General features: G+C 45.1%; 1 protein-coding gene across 1 annotated transcript in view; it reads right to left on the bottom strand.

The window, feature by feature from the left end:
• EML6 (EMAP like 6) overlaps window positions 1-22,477 on the bottom strand; it is a 198,419-nt gene that overhangs the window by 157,550 nt on the left and 18,392 nt on the right. Inside the window, exon 2 of the mRNA XM_040429747.1 lies at window positions 4,344-4,503. Coding sequence (XP_040285681.1) covers window positions 4,344-4,503 — 160 coding nt within the window. The remainder of the gene's footprint in view (window positions 1-4,343; window positions 4,504-22,477) is intronic.

The following is a 22,477-nucleotide window of genomic DNA, read 5'->3' as shown; positions in this document are numbered from 1 at the left end:
GTGGCGGAAATAATTATTTGACCCCTCACTGATTTTGTAAGTTTGTCCAATGACAAAGAAATTAAAAGTCTCAGAACAGTATCATTTCAATGGTAGGTTTATTGTAACAGTGGCAGATAGCACATCAAAAGGAAAATCGAAAAAATAACTTTAAATAAAAGATAGCAACTGATTTGCATTTCATTGAGTGAAATAAGTATTTGAACCCTCTAACAAAAAAAGACTTAATACTTGGTGGAAAAACCCTTGTTTGCAAGCACAGAGGTCAAACGTTTCTTGTAATTGATGACCAAGTTTGCGCACATTTTAGGAGGAATGTTGGTCCACTCCTCTTTGCAGATCATCTCTAAATCCCTAAGGTTTCGAGGCTGTCTCTGTGCAACTCTGAGCTTGAGCTCCCTCCATAGGTTTTCGATTGGATTAAGGTCCGGAGACTGACTAGGCCACTCCATGACCTTAATGTGCTTCTTCTTGAGCCACTCCTTTGTTGCCTTTGCTGTATGTTTTGGGTCATTGTCGTGCTGGAACACCCATCCACGACCCATTTTCAGTTTCCTGGCAGAGGGAAGGAGGTTGTCGCTCAGGATTTCACGATACATGGCTCCGTCCATTTTCCCGTTTATGCGAATAAGTTGTCCTGTGCCCTTAGCAGAAAAACACCCCCAAAGCAAAATGTTTCCACCCCCATGCTTGACGGTGGGGACGGTGTTTTGGGGGTCATAGGCAGCATTTTTCTTCCTCCAAACACAGCGAGTTGAGTTAATGCCAAAGAGCTCTATTTTGGTCTCATCAGACCACAGCACCTTCTCCCAGTCACTCTCTGAATCATTCAGGTGTTCATTGGCAAACTTCAGACGGGCCTGCACATGTGCCTTCCTGAGCAGGGGGACCTTGCGAGCCCTGCAGGATTTTAATCCATTGCGGTGTAATGTGTTTCCAATGGTTTTCTTGGTGACTGTGGTCCCTGCTAATTTGAGGTCATTAACTAACTCCTCCCGTGTAGTTCTAGGATGCTTTTTCACCTTTCTCAGAACCATTGACACCCCACGAGGTGAGATCTTGCGTGGAGCCCCAGAGCGAGGTCGATTGATGGTCATTTTGTGCTCCTTCCATTTTCGAACAATCGCACCAACAGTTGTCACCTTCTCTCCCAGCTTCTTGCTAATGGTTTTGTAGCCCATTCCAGCCTTGTGCAGGTCTACAATTTTGTCTCTGACATCCTTGGACAGCTCTTTGGTCTTTCCCATGTTGGAGAGTTTGGAGTCTGCTTGATTGATTGATTCTGTGGACAGGTGTCTTTTATACAGGTGACTAGTTAAGACAGGTGTCCTTAATGAGGGTGACTAATTGAGTAGAAGTGTCTAACCACTCTGTGGGAGCCAGAACTCTTAATGGTTGGTAGGGGTTCAAATACTTATTTCACTCAATGAAATGCAAATCAGTTGCTATCTTTTATTTAAAGTTATTTTTTCGATTTTCCTTTTGATGTGCTATCTGCCACTGTTACAATAAACCTACCATTGAAATGATACTGTTCTGAGACTTTTCATTTCTTTGTCATTGGACAAACTTACAAAATCAGTGAGGGGTCAAATAATTATTTCCGCCACTGTATATATATATATATATATATCTTCTCTATTAATCATTACATCAGTGATGAGCTATGTGGGCTTATGGGAGTGACAATACTAATACTTATGAATACTTAATGAATACTTAGAATGAATTGGCAGTAAGATGAGCAATGTTATATGAGATTTTGGATTTTACACTATTTTTGCCACAAATTGGATTTTTCCTAACAAAACACAAAAGCAGATGGCAAACATTACAGCACCACTGACTCCGGTCTATAAACTGGTCTGTAAAGTATAATTCTATAGTTTAAGTCAGGGGTGCACAACCTGCGGCCCGGGGGCCACATGCGGCCCTTGATACCATTCCCTGCGGCCCCCAACCATCTGGTAACAGACATGTATGTCTATGTCTTGTGGCTGCTCACATGCATTTTTCATGTATTCTTCCATTAGATGGGAGTCCTGAAGCTATAACTAGACATTTATGATATATACTGTGTGTACAATACGCCATAAATACAGTATTCCTCTTTTTAATACCCCTTTAACTTTTATTTTCGGCCCTTGGGATTCCTTCAGTATGACAATGTGGCCCCCATCCAGAAAATGTTGTGCACCCCTGGTTTAAGTCATAAGTTTACATACACCTTAGGCTACTTTCACACTGCCGTTTCTGGGTCCGCCTGTGAGATCCCCAATGGATAAGGATCCGTTCAGAATGCATCAGTTTGCCTCCGTTTAGCCTCCATTCCGCTTTGGAGGCGGACACCACTGCTTGCAGCGTTTTGATGTCCGTCTGACGAAACTGAGACAAACTGATCCGTCCTGACTTACAATGTAAGTCAATAGGGACGGATCCGTTTTTACTGACACAATATGGTGCAATTGAAAACGGATCCATCCTCCATTGACTTTCAATGTAAGTCAAAACGGATCCATTTGCATTATCATGAACAAAAAAAAAAAAAAAGTTAGTTTTTTGGGGTTTTTTTTGTTCATGGTAATGCAAACGGATCCGTTCTGATAGGATACAAGCGTTTGCATTATAGGTGCGGATCCTTCTTTGCAGATACCAGACGGATCCGCACCTAAACGCAGGTGTGAAAGTAGCCTTCGGCTACTTTCACACTTACGTTGTTAATTCCGGTATTGAGATCCGGCAAGGATCTCAATACAGCAATTAAACTGATCCGTTTTTATTTTGTATCTGTTCCGTTAGGATGCGGTTGTGTGAAATTAAAACGAAAAAAACAAACAAAAAAAAAAACGGATCCATCACTAAATACATTGAAAGTCAATGGGTGACGGATCTGTTTTTTTAGGCTCTGCCAGATCTCAATACCGGAAAACAAACCAGATTCATCAAAAAGGTTGTGCCAAGTATGAAAGTTATCCCCTATGCACAGGATAGCAGGAACCTGAACAATCTTGAGAATGGGGATCCCACGTTCCAGCCCTGTATTAGCAGCAGTTCGAACACACGTCCTACCAGTGTAATCATTCTCTATGGGACTGACAGAAATAGCCAGCAGGCCATAGAGAATAAATGGAGTGGAAGGATACATGCTTGACCTGCCACTGCACTAGGGGGGAGCATGGATTCCTTGCTCTTGACATCTGACCACTGGGACCCCCACGATCTCGAGAAGGGGATAGGGTATAACTTTCATCCTTGGCGCAACCCCTTTAAAACTCAATTTTTCACAATTTATGACATTTATTCCATATACACATTCCCAGTTGCTCTGAAGTTTAAATGTAGGTGGTTAGTATTTGGCAGCATTGCCTTTAAAGAGAACCTGTCACCATGTAATGAAGTGTAATCTGCAGGCAGCATGTTATAGAGCAGGAGGAGCTGAGCAGATTGATATATAGTTTTATGGGAAATGATTCAACAAAATTTCTAATTTATACCATGAAATCTCTGCTACTTCTGACTTCAGTTGTACACGGGGCCACCTTGATAGCATTCTCTGTGTAAAGGTGTATAGATAGAAGGCTGTCAGTCATGGATAGCTGTATACGGGGAGATATTATCAGTGATTTATAGAATTCCCTGTGTCAGTGTGCATAGAGATAGCTGTCAGTCACTGATAGTTGTACACGGGGAGGTATTATCAGTGATTGATAGCATTCTCTGTGTAAGTGTGTATACAGAGATAGCTGTCAGTCACTGATAGTTTTACATGGGGGAGGAGTTATCAGTTATTGATAGCATTCTCTGTGTAAGTCTGTATACAGAGATAGCTGTCAGTCACTGATAAGACCACCTTGTGTACAACTGAGCTCAGAAAGAGCATATATTTTAAAGTTTTACTGAATCTTTTCCCACAAAACTATATATCAATCTGCTCTGCTCCTCCTGCTCTATAACATGCTGCCTGCAGATTGCATGTCGTGATGACAGATTCTGTTTAAATTTGGGTCAGACTTTTGGGTAGCTGGTCAAAAGCTACTCATGATAAGTTTGTAGAACACTGACTTACTACATCCGAAACAGGACCCTTTAAAACCTGGGTAATGTGTTAAGATGGCTACATATTCAAAAGTTCTTCCCAGCACCATTGTACACAATTCCTGTTGCTTAGTTGACAATTTGTTTGGTCTATGCCTTATCCCTTCTGATTTATAGAGACGTCTCCTGTGTCTCTTCCATTTCTTTAGCAGATAATATTGCGGTATTAAAATGATAGTGCAAATTGCGTTATGACCGTCCGTCTAAGACCATGAGAAATATACTAAACCAGCTTACTAGATACAGACCTGTCCATCTGAATCAAACGCCAAGCCAGCTACTCCATGCGTGTGCACATCTTTCAGGATGGAAACTGTCTGCACAGTGTATGAATCCCAGATACATATGTAAGGGTCTTTTCCGACCTGTCCTGTGGCTACAAGGGTTTTGTCTGGATGTAAAGCAAGGCTGCAGACCATAAAACACAATGGGACAAAAAGATCAATTTCTCCTGTTTTACAATTGAATCAAAAATTCTTGTGTATTAATCATATCAGAAATCTTAATTATATTAGTGAATATTTAAAGGGAACCTGTCATGTGTACTAAGGGTGGGACAGGTGATTGGCATGATTTCAGAGGTCTCTCCCTTCTGGGCTGGCAGTCAGTACTAGAGTGCGAGGGAGATAAGTCCGATGAGATTCGCTGTCCCTGCTCTCCCCTGCCTCCAGATAAGGACTGACAGGTATCTTTTCTATTCACAACAGGAAAGAAACCTGCCAATCATTGTCAGGAGGCGGTGGAGGGCAGGGACAGCAAACCTCAACAGCTTCTAGCCAGACGGCCCCTTAGGGCTGTTTCACACGAGCGAGTCCATTGTGGGAATCATGCTCCGTGTGTGAGTGTGATCCTCCGCTCTGGACTTGCAGGAGCGCACGGCATTATCATGATTTATAATGCTGTGTGTCTCTGCATGGCCTTACTTCTACAGAATCATACTGACAGCTTTATGTCACTAGGATTCTGTGGAAAAAAGGCCATGCAGAGACACATAGCATTATAAATCATGATAATGCCGTGCGCTCCTGCAAGTCCAGAGCGGAGGATCACACTCACACATGGAGCATGATTCCCACAATGGACTCGCTCGTGTGAAACAGCCCTTAGTGGACTCACCCCCCTTGCAGTGCTGGCGTGAGTTTGGCATGTAGTACTCTAAAAGTACTGACTGCCAGCCCAGGAGGGGCAGACCACTGAAATCATGCTGCCTATGCTGCGATTCCCTTTAAATGACTGATTGAGAACAATTATGTTTTAATATATGCAAATTAGCCTCTAAGAGCAACGGAGGCGTTGCCATTACACCTAGAGGCTCTGCTCTCTCTGCAAAAGCCATGCCCTCTGCACTTTGATTGGCAGGGCCAGGGAGTGTAAACGTCCTCACATCTGGCCCTGTCAATCAAAGTGGAGAGGGTGCGGCAGTTGCAGAGACAGCTGAGCCTCTAGGTGTAATGGTAACGCCCCCGTTGCTCCTAGAGCCTCTTATGCATATATTAAAACGTAATTTTCTCAGCAATGCGGGCACATATGAACATGGGACCAACACAGATGCCTTCAGCTGCCAAGCGCACATGTAACAGGTAAGCCAGTTTCATAGGTACAAATCTGCTGACAGATGCTGATCGGCAGGGGCCCATGATCCTAACCTCCATCACAGACATCTCAATCAATCATAAAATCAGGGAGGACCATTAACACAGGTACACAAAAGATATATTACATTTCCTAATTGTACCCATGAATAATCTTTTTTTTTCCATTTATCCATACTTATTTCAAACACATTAGATTAACATAAAAACAATGACGTTTTATTACTGGCAGTAAAGCGGAAAATCTATGATTCTCACTGGTATCTCCAGAAATGAGATGATTGTCATTCATAAAGATGGCTGATTGAGGTCTATGTGTGCAGTCACAGCAAGGTGAAACTGGGATCTTCTGTGTGAGAAGCTCCAGAGAAGAACACTGAAGGTGTGAAGAAGGTGGGCTGCATAATCAGCTCTGGGAATAGCACTACGTTATTTCAGGTAAGGCTACATGCACACGAACGTTGTTTGTTTCCGTGTTTTTTGCGGATAGGATGCAAACCTATTTATTTCAATGGCTCCGCAAACATGCGGACAGCACACGGTGTGCTGTCCGCATCAGTATGTCCGTTCCGTAGCACCGCAAAAAAAAATAGAACATGTCCTATTCTTGTCCGTTTTAGGCATTGTTACAATGGATCCTCAAAAAAAAAAAGGATGGAATTTTTGCGGACCGCAAAACACATAAGGTCGTGTGCATGCAGCCTTACACAAAGGACTTGTCTCAGAAAACGGTAACTGTGTATGAGGTCTTGTTTTTTTGCAAGACAAGTTGTACTTTTTGGGGTAGTTTAGTTTTTAGTTTAGTTTTGATATTCTTTTTTACATGATCGTGGGGCACAGCAACAGTAGAGGTGGCTGTGATTGATCACTGTTATAAATCGTCCTATATTACTTGTGTCTTCTTTGAATAAATGGTGTTATGAATTGTACGGTATCATTTAGGAGTCACATTTCAGACACCATTGCATACTCCTGAGCAAAGGTTTGCTAATTACATTTCCAGATAGGTTCTTCCTGTGATGCCACTGATACATGGGAGCTTCTTACTTCCAGGATGTGTACTCTGGAGGGGACAATAAAATCGTTTGCAGATAAAGGGCCGAGCTGTCTGCTCATCAGTGCCACACGGGTGCTAAAACATCACTGACTTCCGAGGTGATGTAGAGTCTTGATGCTGCAGATAGGACAGGTGAACTGGTGAATGGTGGCTGTATACATCATAGATCCAATAAATATACTTCAAAGGCTGCGATTCATAATATGATCAGGGAAACTAGGAGGTTCTTTGGTCTCAAGCACCAGCATTTTCGGCTTTAGGAAACCTACCAAGTGACATAGTGTTTGAACGGATTAATATTTCATACTCGTGTTTGGTATACCTGGGTTGGTAAAAAAATATCCTGCATAATCTGCCAGCCATATTATTCTTCTCAGGGATACCTACAAGAAGTTGTGCCTGAAATTAGGATTATTTCATAAAACTTTCTACCTTTTGCATGAGGAGTCAAGAGGAAGGTAGGAAGGCTGGCTAAGACCCCTTTAAAAATTGCAAACTGAAAACCACACAGGGCCAGAACCCGGAGATCCGTCTAATGTAGTACTGATCAGATTTCAGCTGTGCTCCCAGCGCGGATCCTTAACTGATCGAACTGGGAGGCGATTCATCATTTTATCCCTTTTGTTTTATGGACTGTAAACTTATTTTTTGTCACCTTTTTGTAACTTTTAGCACAGCGCTTTTTGTTGCATATTAAATCTTAAAATGTATTAAGTTTTTCCTTGCTGCCATTAAAGGCCAGTGTGCTAGAGGTTTGTCTGTGGTATGCTAGAACGCAGTGTGTTCCCGTGCGTGTTGTGCTTTTGCACCTGGGCGATCTGTCAGCCTAACCGGACGGATGGTGGCAGCATGGTAGTGGTGTGCGAATGTGCGACGTGTTTTGGGGTCGTTTAACTTCTTGGTAGCCCAGTGTGCAGGTGAGTGTGGAAGCAGAGATGACCCTTTTACAGTCACATCCAAGATCACAAGGGCAGTGAGTGCCAGAGCGCCCCCTCATGGCCTGATGGGTTGCTTGTGGTGCGCCTACGTGATTTCACGACAATCACTATGGTCAACACAGTCCTCTAAATAGTCAAAGAAGTCGTATCACCCTCACGCCCCCAATTATGGTGATGTGATCTGGGACATGGCCATATACCAACAGTCAGTCTTGTGTTCCTTGAAAGTGTCCCTGGGCTGTCTTTACAAATAATAATGAAACAGAGCATAATGTACCACATATGTCAGTACTATTGGTCTATATTTTTGGTTAAAAATCAAAATCTTGCTCTGGGCAATGCCTGGTATTGTATCTTAGCCTTACATAATGGGGTTGGTCATTATCTAATACTAGCTGCACATGTCCTGGGACCAACAGATAGATGCAGCTACAAAAAGGCATTAATAAAGCGTAGGCACCAATTTCCGAAGCTTCAATATGCCTAATTTAAGTTTACTTGTAGGTGCGCTGATAGTCATGTGACCACTCCCGTCTGTCAGCCGCCTCCATTCACTTGCACTGCGTATGGACTGTGCCTGCGCCAGTTTCCCTATCTGTCCGAGCTTGCCAACCTAAATTTTTTACTTTTTGTGCATAGTTTATTCAAAAATCATAGACAGCCAACATTTTTTATGGACAAGTTGGAAAATTATAATGAACTATAAAAATTATAACTAAGGCTACTTTCACACCAGCGTTTTCCCTTTCCGTTATTGAGATCCGTCATAGGGTCTCAATAGCGGGGGGAAAACGCTTCCGTTTTGTCCCCATTCATTGTCAATGGGGACAAAACTGAACTGAAGGGAATGGAGTGCACCAGAATGCATTCCATTCCGTTTGGTTGCGTCCTGCAAGCAGCGAGCAGCGTTTTTCTGTCCGCGATGTGGTGCGGAGCAAGACGGATCCGTCATGGCTTCACAATGTAAGTCAATGGGAACGGATTCGTTTTTTTCTGACACAATGATTTTCAATGGAGTTCATGACTGATGCGTCATGGCTATGTTAAAGATAATACAACCGGATCCGTTCATAACGGATGCAGACGGTTGCATTATTATGAAGGAAGCGTTTTTGCTGATCCATGACGGATCCAGCAAAAACGCTGGTGTGAAAGTACCCTTATACAGTTCAGTAGGTCAGATACTAATACTGAACGCATTGCCAGCATTTACTGTGAGCTTTGAAATGTTGAGAATTAAAATCAAAGTTGACTGCTCAAGTACCACCAGTCAAAAAAAATAAAAAATCACAGACACATCCAATTTTTTCACAGACACTGGATAAAAGACCCCTGTTTTTACGAACTGTCCAGGAATTTCTAGATGGCTAGCAACTCTGTATCCGTCCCCCGTGTAAGTGAATTGCATCCGCTGATGGAAGGGATTGGTCACATGACCCTCCATCAGCCTCCTGAGAAAGGGCCAAAGGCCTAAGAAATATTAAGACTTGAATCAGATTGGTTGCTATGGGCAACTATTCTAATGTGCTCATATACTAGTTTTTATTACCCATACAAATTTAACCAATAATCGTTTGACCAACAGTTATCTCTCCCATCGGCCTACCGACTCCCCCATACACCTATACATTCAGTGTAGGGGGGTGTATGTAGGTGTATTCAATGGGGCGAGGGGAGAAAGCAGCTGCCACACAAATCTTTCAGGAGAATAATAGGATCGGCTGAAAATATTCATTTTTTGGACCCTTTTTTTCCCCTGACATCCTCTGTCGGAGAAGAGTTGAGAGCTCCTCACACACATTACACTAATCTGTATAAGGGCCTTATCTGCTTTCACCTTCATTCACTTTCTTATCTCTCACAGTGATTTGACCTCCTACTGGCCACTAACACGAGGTCGCGACATATGAGGAAACGGTGGTCACCTAGGCAGGGAGTGAAGTGGTTGCTAGGCAACGCGGAGTATCGGAAACTGCTAAATACTATGTGGAGCTGTAAGAAGACAAATCAAGCTATTGCAGTGGACTAAGGCTTTAATTATTTTTTTTTATGACATTATTTTTTAGCAAAATCATGTTCTGCTAGTCTCAGAACATGAGAGGAAAAGAATAGGCGTATATTTCTTATACATCATCTCCCTTCATAATAATGTGTTCGTACTTCTCATGAAGAACAGAGGCAGGCTATACTCTATTTCAGGCAATATCCCGAGGCACAGCAGTACTATAAATCAGCAGTAATGGGCTGGTCATCTGCGCTGTGAGGAAGAAGGGGGGCACGGACGCCTCTGGCACCGTTCGCCAGTCATGTAGAAAGATGATTTCCGGGAATAGCTGATGCCAGTGTCCGCACAGTCTTCGGTATTCTCCCCTAGCTAAGCCAGTAATTAATTGCTGAGGAATTCCCTGAACCTGTTTTTTTATTACATTTTCCATAATTAAAATAGCAGAATGCAATTAGCTTTATGGTTTTCTAATTAATCAAAGAAATCATCATGTGTCGAGCCCTTAATTTAGGATGTCAGGATCATGCTTATTGGGAAGGCCGACAAAGAATCTAGGGCATTTCTCAGAAAAAACAGGGAATATACACACAACCATGGATGGAAGCAGTAAATAACCTGTCCGTCAGCCGCCACCAAGCCGTGTAACTGGCATCTACTAAATGTTTAGGGTATGACAACACGCCGCGGTGGTGAACAGTACGGGGCGCGGCCAGCTACAGTCGAGAGCGGCTCACCACCGCGCTGTGTGGCCATACCCTTACAATTCTGAGTGCTCCGGTGATATTACGACAGGTCAACTGCACAGCATTTTCTGCATTGGGATTTATAATATATACACGTGCCCATTTTTCACTTAGATTTGGTTGCAGAAAATTTCTGCTACTGAAAATGAGTTCCATTCATGTGAATCCATGTCCATCCATGTGTGGAGTCTATACAACAGTAGTCAAGAGCTTTCGTATTATCATTGCAGTCATGTGTTTTCTATGTGGCTCTTGGAAACAGGGCCCCAGCCTTGGTCGGACCAATCCCCATAGACACTGACTGGCAACTTACCTGTGCAGGAATTCACCCTCGCCCCCCCCCCCCCCCCTTCCCAGAAGGAACTGCACTGCATTGAAACAACAGGAGTGGGGAATAGGCCCAAGGTTCATGAAAAAGCTTTAAAGGAGAAAAACACCAGGACATCAAATTGTCCTCATAAGCGCCATTCACATTGTCCCTCAAAATCCCCAGAAGAAGACAAGAACCCTATTTCTAATAATGCACAGTATTACCATTCCATGCTGACATACCACCAGAGTAGTTGGTAAATCAGGGACACATAGACCCTATCCTGGGGACACCCCCAAACAAAGCTGGACCACCCATTTATGGCCAGGTATTACATAAACCCCATCATCCAGAATTTGCAGGGGCGGTCTCTGAAAATTAGAGACAGTCTCTGCAATTTCAGGACTGTTGCCAACTATGGGTGACTACTACATACTGCACAGTTCCTTAGTACAGGTCCCATTCACTGCTGTGTGTGCATGGAGTTATTCTCCTCTAGAAGCAATGCTCAGAATATCTCCATACATACACAGTCCAATAGACTGTGGTAAAAAGAAAATCGTCTGTCAGGTTTCTGTGGAATCTGACAGACAAAAAACTCTCTAGGCCTTTGATCCTACAAATGAAAGGGCCGTAGAGTTGTTAAAGTGCCTCCATCTCCTTCATAGCTTCTGTATACGGCAATACTAAAGCGGGCAGGATTGGGTGCACATGGACAGGGACTGTGCGAGGTCAGAGGCATGGCTTAATCTAGCAAATCTAACCATGGCACCACAGCGGTTGTCCCTCTTTCCACTCTTTAAAGGTACAGTATGCTACTATAGGTACTGATGGGATCAGAAATTTACAGTTAAGGACCGAAAAAACACTGTCGATGAAAATGTTGACAGACACTGTGATCCTGGTTTTGAAAGACTTATTATAAATGCTCAGCAAGGTATAGGCAGATGGGACCCCCACAAAAGCTAAAATATAGAATTTGCAGTATTGTCCATAGGCTGTTTGACAAGAAAAGCCAAAGTCAAGCACAGCCACCAGCCGCTACAAGCCACCGGGAGATACAGGAGCTTCTCAATAAATTAGAATATCCTCGAAAAGTTAATTTATCTCAGTAATTCAATTCAAAAAATGAAACTCATATATTATGTACATTCATTACACACAGAGTGATCTATTTCATGCGTTTATTTCTTTTAATGTTGATGATTATAACTTATAGTTAATGAAAACCCAAAAGTCAGTATCTCAGAAAATCAGAATGTTATATAATAACATAGAAGGGAGGAGGAGGGGAGGGACTGTGGCCACTGCGCCACCAAAGAATGTAAAACACATTCATTCGAGTATAGGCAGCGGGTGCCGGCAGCGGTATCACAGACCCAGCACCTGGCCTCAACAACAGGGCACATCGATCTGAGGGGTTAATTGCCACAGTTCGGCGGATTGCATTTTATTTTATTTTATTTCTTTTATGCACTTATATATAGCGCTACTATATTCCACAGCGCTTCACAGACATTAGCATCCAACTGTCCCCAGTGGGGCTCACAATCTAAGTTCCCTATCAGTATGTCTTTGGAGTGTGGGAGGAAACCAGAGTACCCGGAGGAAACCCATGCAAACACGGGGTGAACATACAAACTCCATGCAGATGTTGCCCTTGGTCAGATTCAAACCCAGGACCCCAGTGCTGCAAGGCACCAGTGCTAACCACTGAGCCACCATGCTGCCATGCACTGTTCTTGATACCGCCGCCGACACCGGATGCCTCCTATACTTGAATTACTTGTATGTGCTAATTACATGTGTGAATTATTTGAATGTGTTAATTACATTCATTGGTGGCGCAGTGCGCCCTCCCTCCCTCAGTATTAGTATCATTGGTGGCGCAGTGGCCACAAGCGCACCCCCCTATTGTTATATTCATTGGTGGCAGCGGCCACAGGCTCCCCTCCACTTCATTGGTGGCAGTTCCGATCGGAGCCCCAGCAGTCTAATCGCGGGGCTCTGATCGGTTACCATGGCAGCCAGGATGCTACCGAAGCCGTGGCTACCATGGTAATCTCCCTGCTGCTGTCTGTACTATGCACAGGGCAGCGGGGAGAGTGTGAAGTCCTATTCACCCTAATAGATCTCTATTAGGGTGAACAGGACAAGGGTTCTAGCCCCTAAGGGGGCTAGTAGTTAGTAAATAAAAAGTAAAATTAAAAAAAGTTAAAAACACACCAAAATACTAAGTTTAAATAGCCCCCTTTCCCAATTTTGCATATAAAATTTACAAACAATAAAAAATAAACATATTACATATCGCCATGCCCAAAAATATATAAAAAAATATTTCCTATGTGGTGAACGTTGTAACAGAAAAAAAAAAATATCAAAACCGAGCGATTCGCCATTTTTAGTCACCTTGTCCCCCAAAAAAATAGGATAGGACTATTATGGGCCCGACGTTCCATAAAATATGGAATGCACGTGGCTTTTTTGGTGTTTTATTTTTTTCGCGTGGTATCGACTATCGCAATACTTTTTTATGGTATCGAAATCGAATCAAAATTTTGGTATCGCGACAACCCTAGTCTGGTGTCTCTTATCTTCCTCTTGACAATACACCATATATTCTCTATGGGGTTTAGCTCAAGCTAGTTTGCTGGCCAATCAAGCACCGTGATACTGTGGTTATTAAATCATGTATTGGTACTTTTGGCAGTGTGGGCAGGTGCCAAGTCCTGCTGGAAATGAAATCAGCATCTCCATAAAGCTTGTCAGCAGAGGAAAGCATGAAGTGCTCAACAATTTCCTGGTAGATGGCTGTACTGACTTTGGACTTGATATAACACAGTGGACCAACACCAGCAGATGACATTGCTCCTCAAACCATCACTGACTGTGGAAACATCACACTGGACCTCAAGCAACTTGGACTGTGTGCCTCTCCATTCTTCCTCTGGGACTTTGATTTCCAAATTAAATGCAAAATTTATTTTTATTTGAAAACAGAACTTTGGAGCACTGAGCAACAGTCCAATCCTTTTTCTCCTTAGCCCAGGTAAGACCCTTTTGACGTTGTCTCTGGGTCATGAGTGGCTTGACACAAGCAATGCGACAGTTGTACTCCATGTCCTGGGTACGTCTGTGAGTGGTGGTTCGTGAAGCACTAACTCCAGCCACTGTCCACTCCTTCTGAGTCTCCCCCAAATTCTTGAATAGCCTTTTCGTGACAATCCTTTCTAGGCTGCAGTTACCCCTGTTTCTTGTAAACTTTTTTCTACCGAGGGGACATGGCATGGCGTGAGGACGTGTTGAAGAAGGCTCTCCCGAAATCCTGGTGTAATCCTGACTCCCTCCATCTCTGCAAGCCTTCATGGTATCCACAATACCTTGAGGGAGACTCCCTGAACAACTCCCCCCATTCTGACCCGGCATTTGTTGCATCCCAGACAGGCAAAGACCGGACTTACGGTTGCGCACGGGAGCCAGCTTGGAGCCGCCATAGCTGACCGGTCATAGAGGTGAGAGCAGCCTCCACAATCATCCTGAGGCCTGCCGGAGCCCATACAGAGCTGTCGTGAATCATCCAGGTGAGGCCCTCTACACATCAATTGTTCCCCCTCACACGGACCAAGTGAGACTGTGAACAGTGCAGACAGTCAGAAAACGCGCGCTGGCAGTCATTTTCTTGCCACTGCCACAAGGTGTTTCCAGCAGCGCCCGGGGGCCTCGCTGGACAGGGGTAAGAGACTTTCCACTTTTTGGCTCAACCTCTCTATATCCCACTGAGGCATCACTGAAATACTGGGGGTCCAAGTGAACTGTGGTGCTCTACTCAGCGACAGTATACCTTTCTGGCCTATTGCGGTAAGAGCTGAGGTGCTGCTACTATTGCATACAGTAAGAACACAATATTCTTTTTTCATTTCTGGCACCCTACTGAGAAATCTTGTGTTCTGACCAAGGCATATCCTAATATGGGGCCCTGGCTGATCTGGACTCTGTCTTTATTGTGGTGGATATATCCTGATCTAGGGGCTCACGAGGTTCTCCCCTTTATTCTCAAAGCCTAACTGTATTTGGAGCAAAGACTGCTCCAGTGCCCCCTCAAACCCCAAGCAAAGCCTTGATTGACACCATGAGTCAAACTCAGGAGAAGGATACTCTGGTGGATCATGCTGCCAATGAGTCACAAACTGACAGGATCATGTCCGTCATAGCGGCTTGTCAGCGGCTTTAACGGCAAAAATAAATCACCTCCAAAATCACTTTTTGCACCATGATATTGAGTTAATGCAAACTCGCACAACGGAGGTGGAGCGTAGAGTAGGAGAGGTAGAAGACACAGCAAAGGGGACCTCTGAACTTACTAGTTTACTCCTACAGGAAGTCAAATCCTTGCAAGCCAGCGCAGAAGATGCAGAAATTGGGGAAATAACATCCGTATTCTTGGCCTCCCAGAAAGAGCTGAAGGCACAGAACCAGAGGCTTTTGCAGAGAGTTTGATAAAATTGGTCTTGGCACCGCTGCAGTTATCCCAATACTTTGTGATTGAAAGGGCGCATAGAATTCCAACCAGGCCCCTGCCTCCGGGGTTCCCTCCAAGACCTTTTATAATTAAAATATTAAACTATAGAGACCGGGATGCAATTCTGGCAGCCGCAAGGAAGAAAGGGACTATCTCCTATGAAAACACAAAGATATCCTTCTACCCTGACTTCACCACTGAAGTACAGAAGAAGAGAAGACAGTTCGCACAAGTCTGGACCAGACTGATGGAACTGGGAATACAATATGCAATGCTCTACCCGGCGAGGCTGCCAGTTCAAGTTGATCGGGGAACTCGATTCTTCCAAACCCCAGAGGAGGCTTCTGACTGGTTGGACACTCATCAGCCGCAAGGGAGGAGGCAGTGAATTCTTATGTTTTAGTTTGGTTTCATGTTTTATACTCTCCTGGTAGAGATGAAGGTGAAGTGGCTCTGGCAGCCATGGTGGGTGCAGGGGGGTACTGAGTGAATGGAGGGAACAAGTATAAGAAGAAGGGAGACTTTTCTCTTTGCCAAACGAGTTTTACTATGTGTGTTGAAGTTCTTTCCTCTCTTGATAAATGCTTTTTAATTTTTTTTTAAGGACCACTCTTAGTAGGTGAAGGTGGGGGAAAGGGGGGGGGGGTAAAGGTGCACCCCTAAGGTTAGTAGTGGTCTTATGTTGACGGTTCTAAGTCAGATTTAGGGTAACGCTAGAGCTCCTTACTTACCCGTTTTACTTTGGGAATGTGTGGGCAAGGAGGGATTGGGGAAGGGATTAGGTTAGTTATAAATTGGTGTGAATTGATGTATGTGTGGCACCACGGTGCTGCAGGAGACTATCACAAGGTATATATACTCAGGTCATCAATACGGCGATGTTTAAGATAATCTCATGAAATGTGAGGGGCCTGAACTGTAAAATCAAAAGATCTTTGGTTTTTAATTATCTTAAGACTCATGCCCCTGATATACTTATCTTGCAGGAAACACATCTGAGGGATTGCAAGGTACTCTCTCTTCAGCGAACTTGGGTGGGACAGGCGCATCATGCGACATATACCAACAATGCACGTGGGGTCTCCATCATGGTCAGTAAGGCACTACCACTGTCACGGTCCCTCCCGTGACAGAGGTGAGAAGATCAGATAGACTTGCTGCACGTGAGGCTATCTGACAGGTCTCTCTGTTTTCCTTTTTGCATCTCACCTCTCCTCAGTTCCTGCTTGTTATTAGTGATGAGGCTCTATTTAGGTCCGCCTCACACTGCTGACCATGCGGTTGATATTTCCTCTTGGAGTTGCTAGAGCTTGTTTGTCTTGGATCTCCTGCTTCTCCATTCATCTCAAAGCTAAGTACAAGTTGCCTGTTCTGTTTGTTGTTCTCTGGTGTGTTTTGGTTCTAGGCCTCAGTCGAGACGCCGGTTTCTTCATCTGGGAAGGAACCAGCTGTCTCGTCTCCTGCTACCTATCCTAGGGCTCATCAGTTTTATCAGGGCATAGGTATCCGGCATATGAGCATTTCCACCATCAGGATCTATCTGCTCATACTGGCAGGAGTTAGGGAAAGGCCTAGGGATTACTAGGAGGTCACCATCCCTCTTCCTTAGCTTTTGAGGCCTAGACTGTTGTCTATTTCTTTTGTGTGTATCTGGTGTTTTCCCCTTCCCCATTACCCGTCACAATCACTGCAACTGGATACTGTACAGGTAGATCCACATGGCAGGTTCATTCTCCTTTACTGTCTTATTAAGGGCAGTCCCTTGATTGTTGTGGGGCTGTACGCCCCTCCGCCTTTTTGTAGGTCCCTACTGGATGAGATTATGGCTAAGGTGGCACTGCTGCCTTTATTCTCTTTTGTTATTATTGGAGATTTCAACGCAGTATTAGATAAACAGCTGGATAGATTAAGAGCTCCCCTCAGGCACAATTCAGCCTTGTCTAATTGGGCGACGGCCTATAACTTAGTGGAACTATGGTGGTGGAGGAATCCAACCCTTAGACAATTCTCATGTTACTCTGCATCAGGGGATACTATGTACCGCATTGATCTTGCCTTTGGAAGCCCTGACTCTTTGCCATTGGTGAAGACGGCGTCTTATCTGCCACGGGGTATCTCTGACATGCTCCACTGCAGGTCATTATGGTTCAACCGAGTGGAGGCCTGTAAGGCGGTGTTGAGGGGTACCTTTATCTCCGAGATTGCTATCCACAGGAAACAGATGCAGTTTACCCGGGCTAGAATAAAAGTCGATCTAATGGAGGCGGAGGAGGCATATACTAATGACCCAGGGGAGGACTGTAGGGAGAGATGGTTGTCCCTCCAGAGGGATTATAAGATACACCTCACTGAGTACACTCAGAAGCGGCTTCTTACACAGAGGCAAGTCATCTTTTCAGAAGGAGCGGGAAAACAATGGCATATTTGGCCCGGGTGGAGACCCCTCAAACTGTAGTGGAGGGGATCCAGTTTCCAGAGACGATAGAAATATGCTTGACTCCCCTATCTCTCCTCGGGAGATTCAGGTGGCTATAGGTGTCATGGATGATCCTGTGACAGGTGCCAGGAGATAAGTGAGACTGGCAACACATGGTTTGATCGGACAGGCTCCTTGTGGATCAATTCGTGTCTGTGTTGTTTCTGGTAATGACCACACCCCTTGCCTCAGGTGTTGCTTATGTGGTCATTTAACCTTCCCTATTTTTTGTGGCTTCTCCCACCATGCTGTGCGGTTTATAGCTACAGTCTTGTTTTGGATTGCTGGTGTTTGGATCTCGGCGTGGGTGATGCTCCCCCTATCACTGATAGGACAGATAAACGTTTTTAAAATGATAATACTTCCCAAACTATTTTATCTATATAGGGCAACCCCGATACTGTTACAGAAATCACACTATGGCTATTGGTAAACTACTCACTCCGTTTTTGTGGCCCAATACTAGACCCAGGATAGCTAGGGATACACTGAAAGCGCTATACGCTCGGTGGGGGGTTTCGCTTTGCCTGATATGTATAGGTATTAGCAACCTATCCAACCGATGTATGCTAGCTGGTGGATCCAGGCTGAAGCCAACAACCCTGCCACTGTGTTGGAAGTGGCACTTTTGGGATCATATAAGGCTCTGAAAGCTTTCTGTATCGAGCGGGTAATTACCCAGTTAGGTGTCTTACCTCTAATATGACAGCAGTAATAAATGTGTGGAAGGGAAACACTCAAGCTTATGGAGATAAACCAACAGATATAGGGTGGTCTGCAGTCCTATCTTTATGGCCGAACTAAAAACTGTCTGAACGGGGGCGTGGCCTGAGAGCGCATGGAGTAGGTCGCACCGCACTGAGCTCCTGCAGACATCCTGATTTTAGAGTGGTAGCAACCCCCTATTTCGCAGATCCTTGCCTACCTGGTGGTTGAGAGGAGACAGGAGAGTGTGGTGCTGATCTTTTGAGTCCCGACATGCCTAGAAAGTCCGGTAAAGGGCCGCGCTGTGACAGGCCAGAGGAGAGTCGGCATGGCGCCGAGGAAGAAGAGGGGCCGGCCTTACAGCCCAAGACGAGACAGACGGCTGCCGCAAAGCTGAGCAGGTTTGCTCGCACGGAGAGTGCTGGGGGAGACTGGGCTGAGGAGAAGGAGATGGACGCTCAGGTTTCCTCTGGACAAGAGGATGAATCCACCGACGGGGAGACCCTGGACGCGGTAAATTGGCCGCCATTAACCCCTGCACGGCCGGCAAAAGACGCGGTAGGCCCTAAAGTTGTGGATGGAGCAGAGCCTACTCTAAAAGATATTATGGCCGCTGTGGCCAGTTGTAACAGCACACTGAAGGTGCTTACAGTACAGGTTGGCAGCCTGAGGTCGGATGTGTCTTTAATTAGGCATGACCTACACAAAATCACAGAACGCACCTCTGAATTGGAGAAGAGGGTGTCCACTATTGAGGACGTTATCCAGCCTATGCAAATGGCGGCAAAATCATCTGCTAAAGATATAGCGGCGTTATACGCCAAAACAGATGACCTGGAGAACAGGTCCAGAAGGAATAACCTGCGGATTGTGGGTGTGCCAGAGAAGACGGAGGGGGATAATGCCACCGAATTTGTGGAAAAATGGCTGCACCAATTATTTCATGAAAAAGGTCTATCCTCATTATATGCGGTGGAGCGGGCGCACAGAGTCCCCATGCGGCCGCTTCCGCCTGGCAGACCTCCCCGTCCCATACTGGCGAAGATACTCCATTTTAAAGACCGGGACACTATCCTGCGACAATCTAGGGACAATGAGGAGATGGTCCTGAATGGGGTGAAAGTATCCATATTTCCGGATTATTCCAACGAAGTGCAGCGGAGGAGAAGCAGATTTATGGATATAAAGAAAAGGCTGAGAGCTCTACAAGTCCAGTACGCTATGCTGTTTCCTGCTAAACTGCGTGTGGTGGCATTGGGATCCACCAGATTTTTTGAAGATCCGGAGGAGGCGACGCAGTGGCTGGACGTCCACGAGCGACAATTGAGAAGTGGGGCCCTGGACACTTGAAGGAGGCAGATATACGTTTCTTATGTTCAAGTTATATATGCATTTACACTCTAGGATTGCTTTAAATGTTGCACCAGTTAGGGAGTGTATTATGTAATGCTACCAAATGGTAGTTCCTGAGGAGGGAGCAGGCGGTAATGATAGTAAAATGTATTTCTCAGTTGTGGGGAGGATTCTCTACCTGAGGAAAAGTGTTATAAATTGTTATGCTTATGGTAGGTTGAAGGGCATGTTGCTCTCGGATTGCCTTGTTTTAATGTGGGAAGTGGATAAGAAAGGGAAAGGTTTCCCCAGCTACAGTAACCTGAGTATGAGAGGGAGGGAGGGGGGTGGGGGGGTAGGGAAAAGGTTGGGGGGGAAGGTTAGGGTCTTGAACTATGAGCGAGTGTTATCTGAATGGGGTGTGAGATTCAAATATGGTTTAAAATTTTACCATGTCACAGGCGATTAGAATCTTAAGCTGGAATGTGAGAGGGATGGCTGAAGCACGGAAAAGACAGTGCATTTTTCAGTATCTGGGGCGGTTTCAGCCGGCTATATGTTGTCTTCAGGAAACGCATTTGACAGGAGAAAATTTACACTGGATGAATAAAAATTGGGTGATCCATGCGTTACATTCAACTCATTCCTCTCATTCTAGAGGTGTAAGTATGATTGTGCATAGGAGTATCAGGTATGAACATATGCAGGAGTGTGTGGACGCTGAGGGCAGGTATGTGTGTGTGGTGTGTAAGGTAGATGGAATACAGCTGGTGCTGGTGTCTGTGTATGTGCCTCCACCGTTTGCTTCCCCATTAATAAGAGAGATCATGGGCTTTGTGGCGGACTTCCCTGGGCTGCCGTGGCTGTTGGTTGGGGACTTTAATTGCACGATGAATGACTCCCTAGATAGATGCCGGGTGGAGGGAGCAGGTGGTTCACCGGGGAGTGCGGCTCTCAGGAATATTTTGGGTGAGGTAGGAGTGCAAGATGTATGGAGACGGCGTAACCCGGATAAGCGTGAATATTCATGTAGATCCGCCACGCACCATTCACTATCGCGTATAGATCTGGCCCTTGTTAACGACATAATGCTACCACTAGTTAGGGATGTTGTTTATCATCCTCGGTCGTTGTCTGACCATTCTCTGGTGCAGATTGACTTGTGCCTGGGGGTGCTCAGACAGGGACCGAGGCTGTGGAAGTGTAATCCTCATTGGTTGAATGTGTTGGGTGACCTATCTGGGATTTCTATGGAAATTAAGGAATTTTTTGATATCAATACAGGGTCGGCTTCGATACCAGGTGTATGGGACGCCATGAAAGCATTTCTGAGGGGAGTTCTGATGAAAGAAATCAACAAACATAAATCCAGGACCAGAGAGGCGGATGTCAAGGCGCATGTACTAGTGTCCGAGGCTGAGAGAGAGTTTAGTAGATCCCCCACCATGGTTAGTAGTGAGGCGCTGGAGGTTGCTCAGGAGCAGCTGAGATGTCATCTGGTACAGGCCGCAGATAGAAAGAGAAGCTTTTACCGTCAGAGATCTTTTGAGGAAGGAGAGAAGGTGGGTCATTTGTTGTCAGTGGTCTCGCAGGCTCAGAGAGGCTCCTCTTGTATTCAGGAGTTGAGAGATGACAGGGGGAACAGGTGTCAGGACACAAAAGGAATATTAGGAATTTTAAAAAGCTTCTATGTATCTCTATATACTTCCACTGGATCTAGTTCTGATGAGGCCCTGAAGGATTTCCTAGAGGAGGCGCAGTTATCGGTGCTGTCAGAAGAAGATAGAGAGAGGCTAGAGGAGCCGATTACACTAGAGGAACTGGAAGCTGCACTTGGGGACATGGCAAGTGGTAAGGCCCCTGGAGCTGATGGTCTCCCAGTAGAGATATACAAAAAACTACAGGGGATATTACTCCCTGAATTACTTAAGGTGTTTGAGCACTCATTGGAGGCAGGTTCGTTACCACATTCGATGCAGGAAGCTATAATTGTGGTTTTGCCTAAGCCTGGGAAGGATCCTAAAATACCGGATTCCTACAGGCCAATTTCACTTCTCACGGCTGATGTTAAGCTACTGGCGAAGGTGTTGGCGAACAGGCTGTCCAAGGTAATTCTGACCATAGTACATCCGGATCAGACGGGATTTATGCCAGGAAAATCAACGGCTATTAACCTTCGTAGGCTGTACACTAGCTTAAATATTCCGGCGGATAATGGTGGTGACAGGGCCTTGCTTGCGCTTGACGCCGCTAAGGCGTTTGATAGTGTGGAATGGAGGTATTTGTGGGGGGTCCTGAGAATTATGGGCTTTGGTGAACGGTTCATTCAGTGGGTACAGGTTCTGTATTCTAGCCCTAAGGCGAGAATTAGAGCTAATGGAGGATTATCAGACTGTTTTCCCCTCGCCAGGGGTTCCAGACAGGGATGCCCACTGTCGCCCTTATTGTTTGCTCTTGCAATAGAGCCGTTGGCGGCGCATATTCGCTTATCTACAAGTATAGAGGGGTTTAGATATGGTGAACTGCATAATAAAGTGGCTATGTACGCTGATGATACCCTACTTTTCTTGGGCGATACTGGTGCGTCCCTGGATGCGGCCATGGCATTGATTGACAGATTTGGTAGCTTTTCCGGACTACGGATAAACTGGCAGAAATCCTCTTTGATGCCAATTGACGGGCAGGCCCTGGTAGGCAGACAAGTA

The sequence above is a fragment of the Bufo bufo genome, chromosome 4, assembly GCF_905171765.1.
Source record: "Bufo bufo chromosome 4, aBufBuf1.1, whole genome shotgun sequence".
Taxonomy (NCBI): domain Eukaryota; kingdom Metazoa; phylum Chordata; class Amphibia; order Anura; family Bufonidae; genus Bufo; species Bufo bufo.
Note: the sequence above shows the minus strand (reverse complement) of the source record. Positions and strands in the feature narration are given on the sequence as shown.